The 2,454-nt window shown below is 41.7% G+C and overlaps 1 protein-coding gene across 1 annotated transcript in view; it reads right to left on the bottom strand.

The window, feature by feature from the left end:
- Window positions 1–2,454, bottom strand: part of LOC107307205 (arf-GAP with Rho-GAP domain, ANK repeat and PH domain-containing protein 1-like) — a gene marked incomplete at its 3' end in the record, with an annotated part of 58,781 nt that overhangs the window by 48,212 nt on the left and 8,115 nt on the right. The window contains exon 4 of the mRNA XM_015850680.1: window positions 1,233–1,415. Coding sequence (XP_015706166.1) covers window positions 1,233–1,415 — 183 coding nt within the window. The remainder of the gene's footprint in view (window positions 1–1,232; window positions 1,416–2,454) is intronic.

The raw sequence follows: 2,454 nt of genomic DNA, 5'->3' as shown, positions 1-2,454 counted from the left end.
ATCCCATTGTATCCCATTGTATCCCATAGTATTCTATAGTATCCCATTGTATCCCATAGTATCCTATAATATCCCATTGTATCCTATAGTATCCCATAGGACCCCATAGTATCCCATTGTATCCAATAGTATCCCATTGTATCCCATAGGATCCCATAGTATCCCATAATATCCCATAGTATCCCATAGTATCCCATAGTATCCCATTGTATCCCATAGTATCCCATAGTATCCCATTGTATCCCATAGGATGCCATAGTATCCCATTATATCCCATAGTATCCCATTGTATCCCATAGTATCCCATAGTATCCCATAGTATCCCATAGTATCCCATAGTATCCCATAGTATCCCATAGTATCCCATTGTATCCCATAGTATCCCATTGTATCCCATTACACCCCATTACACCCCATAGTACCCCATTATATCTCACCCTATTGAGCTCCGTCTGATCCCCGTACATGGGGTGGTACCTGCGGTACCTGCCCTGCCGGTACTTGTATCCCATTGGATCCCATTGTATCCCATAGACTTGCATTGTATCCCATAGACTTGCATTGTATCCCATAGACTTGCATTGTATCCCATAGTACCCCATTACACCCCATAGTACCCCATTATATCTCACCCTATTGAGCTCCGTCTGATCCCCATACATTGGATGGTACCGTCGGTACCTGCCCTGCCGGTAGTTGTATCCCATTGGATCCCATTATACCCCATAGTATCCCATAGTATCCCATAGTATCCCATTGTATCCCATTGTATCCCATAGTATCCCATTGTATCCCATTGTATCCCATAGTATCCCATAGTATCCCATAGTATCCCATAGTATCCCATTGTATCCCATAGTATCCCATAGTATCCCATAGTATCCCATAGTATCCCATAGTATCCCATAGTAACCCATAGTATCCCATAGTGTCCCATAGTATCCCATAGTATCCCATTGTATCCCATTACACCCCATTGTATCCCATAGTATCCCATAGTATCCCATAGTACCCCATTACACCCCATAGTACCCCATGGTCTCTCACCCTATTGAGCTCCGTCTGATCCCCGTACATGGGGTGGTACCTGCGGTACCTGCCGTGCCAGTACTTGTATCCCATAGTATCCCATTGTATCCCATAGTATCCCATTGTATCCCATTGGATCCCATTGTATCTCATTGTATCCCATAGGCTCCCATTACACCCCATAGTACCCCATTATATCTCACCCTATTGAGCTCCATCTGGTCCCCGTACATGGGGTGGTACCGCCGGTACCTGCCGTGCCGGTACTTGTATGTGATGTGGCGCCCCCTGTCGGCGCTGTGGCTCATTGCACTGATGGACTCAGTGGGTGGCACCTGGGCGGCCCAGAATCGATTGGACACGGAGTTGGGTAAAGCACACAGTAACTGCGGGGATGAATGGGGGGTTAATGGGGGGGTTAATGGGGGTTAATTAATGGGGGGTAATTAATGGGGGGTTAATTAATGAGGGGATTAATTAATGAGGGGATTAATTAATGGGGGGATTAATTAATGAGGGGGTAATTGATAAGGGGGTACTTTATAAGGGGTAATTGATAACGGGTAATTGATAAGGGGTAATTGATAAGGGGGTAATTAGTGAGGGGTAATTAATGAGGGGTAATTGATAAGGGGGTACTTGATAAGGGGGTAATTGATAAGGGGTAATTGATAAGGGGGTAATTGATAAGAGGTAATTGATAAGGGATAATTGATAAGGGGTAATTGATAATGGGGTAATTAATGAGGGGGTTATTATTGGGGGGGATTCATTAATGAGGGGGATTAATTAATGGGNGGGGGGGATTAATTAATGAGGGCGAATTAATGAGTGGAATTAATTAATGAGGGGTAATTAATAAGGGGGTAATTGATAAGGGGTAATTGATAAGGGGGTAATTGATAAGGGGTAATTAATGAGGGGGTTATTAATGGGGGGGATTCATTAATGAGGGGGACTAATTAATGAGGGGGATTAATTAATGAGGTGTAATTAATGAGGGGGAATTATTAATGAGAGGGTAATTAATTAATGAGGGGGAATCAATGAGGGGATAATTAATGAGGGGGAATTAATGAGGGGTAATTAATTAATGAGGGGTAGTTAATTAATGAGGGGTAGTTAATTAATGAGGGGGGAATTAATGAGGGGGGAATTAATTGATGAGGGGTAATTCATTAATGAGGGGTAATTAATTAATGAGGGGTAATTAACAAGGGGTAATTAATTAATGAGGGGTAATTAATTGATAAGGGTACTTAATTAATAAGGGGTAATTAATGAATAAGGGGTAATTAATTAATGAGGTTTAATTAATTAATAAGGGGGTAATTAATGAGGGGTAATTGATAAAGGGGTAATTAATTAATAAAAGGTAATTAATTAATGAGGGGTGATTAATTAATGAGGGGGAATTAATTAATG

This window comes from Coturnix japonica, unplaced genomic scaffold, assembly GCF_001577835.2.
Source record: "Coturnix japonica isolate 7356 unplaced genomic scaffold, Coturnix japonica 2.1 chrUnrandom509, whole genome shotgun sequence".
In the NCBI taxonomy this organism is placed as follows: domain Eukaryota; kingdom Metazoa; phylum Chordata; class Aves; order Galliformes; family Phasianidae; genus Coturnix; species Coturnix japonica.
Note: the sequence above shows the minus strand (reverse complement) of the source record. Positions and strands in the feature narration are given on the sequence as shown.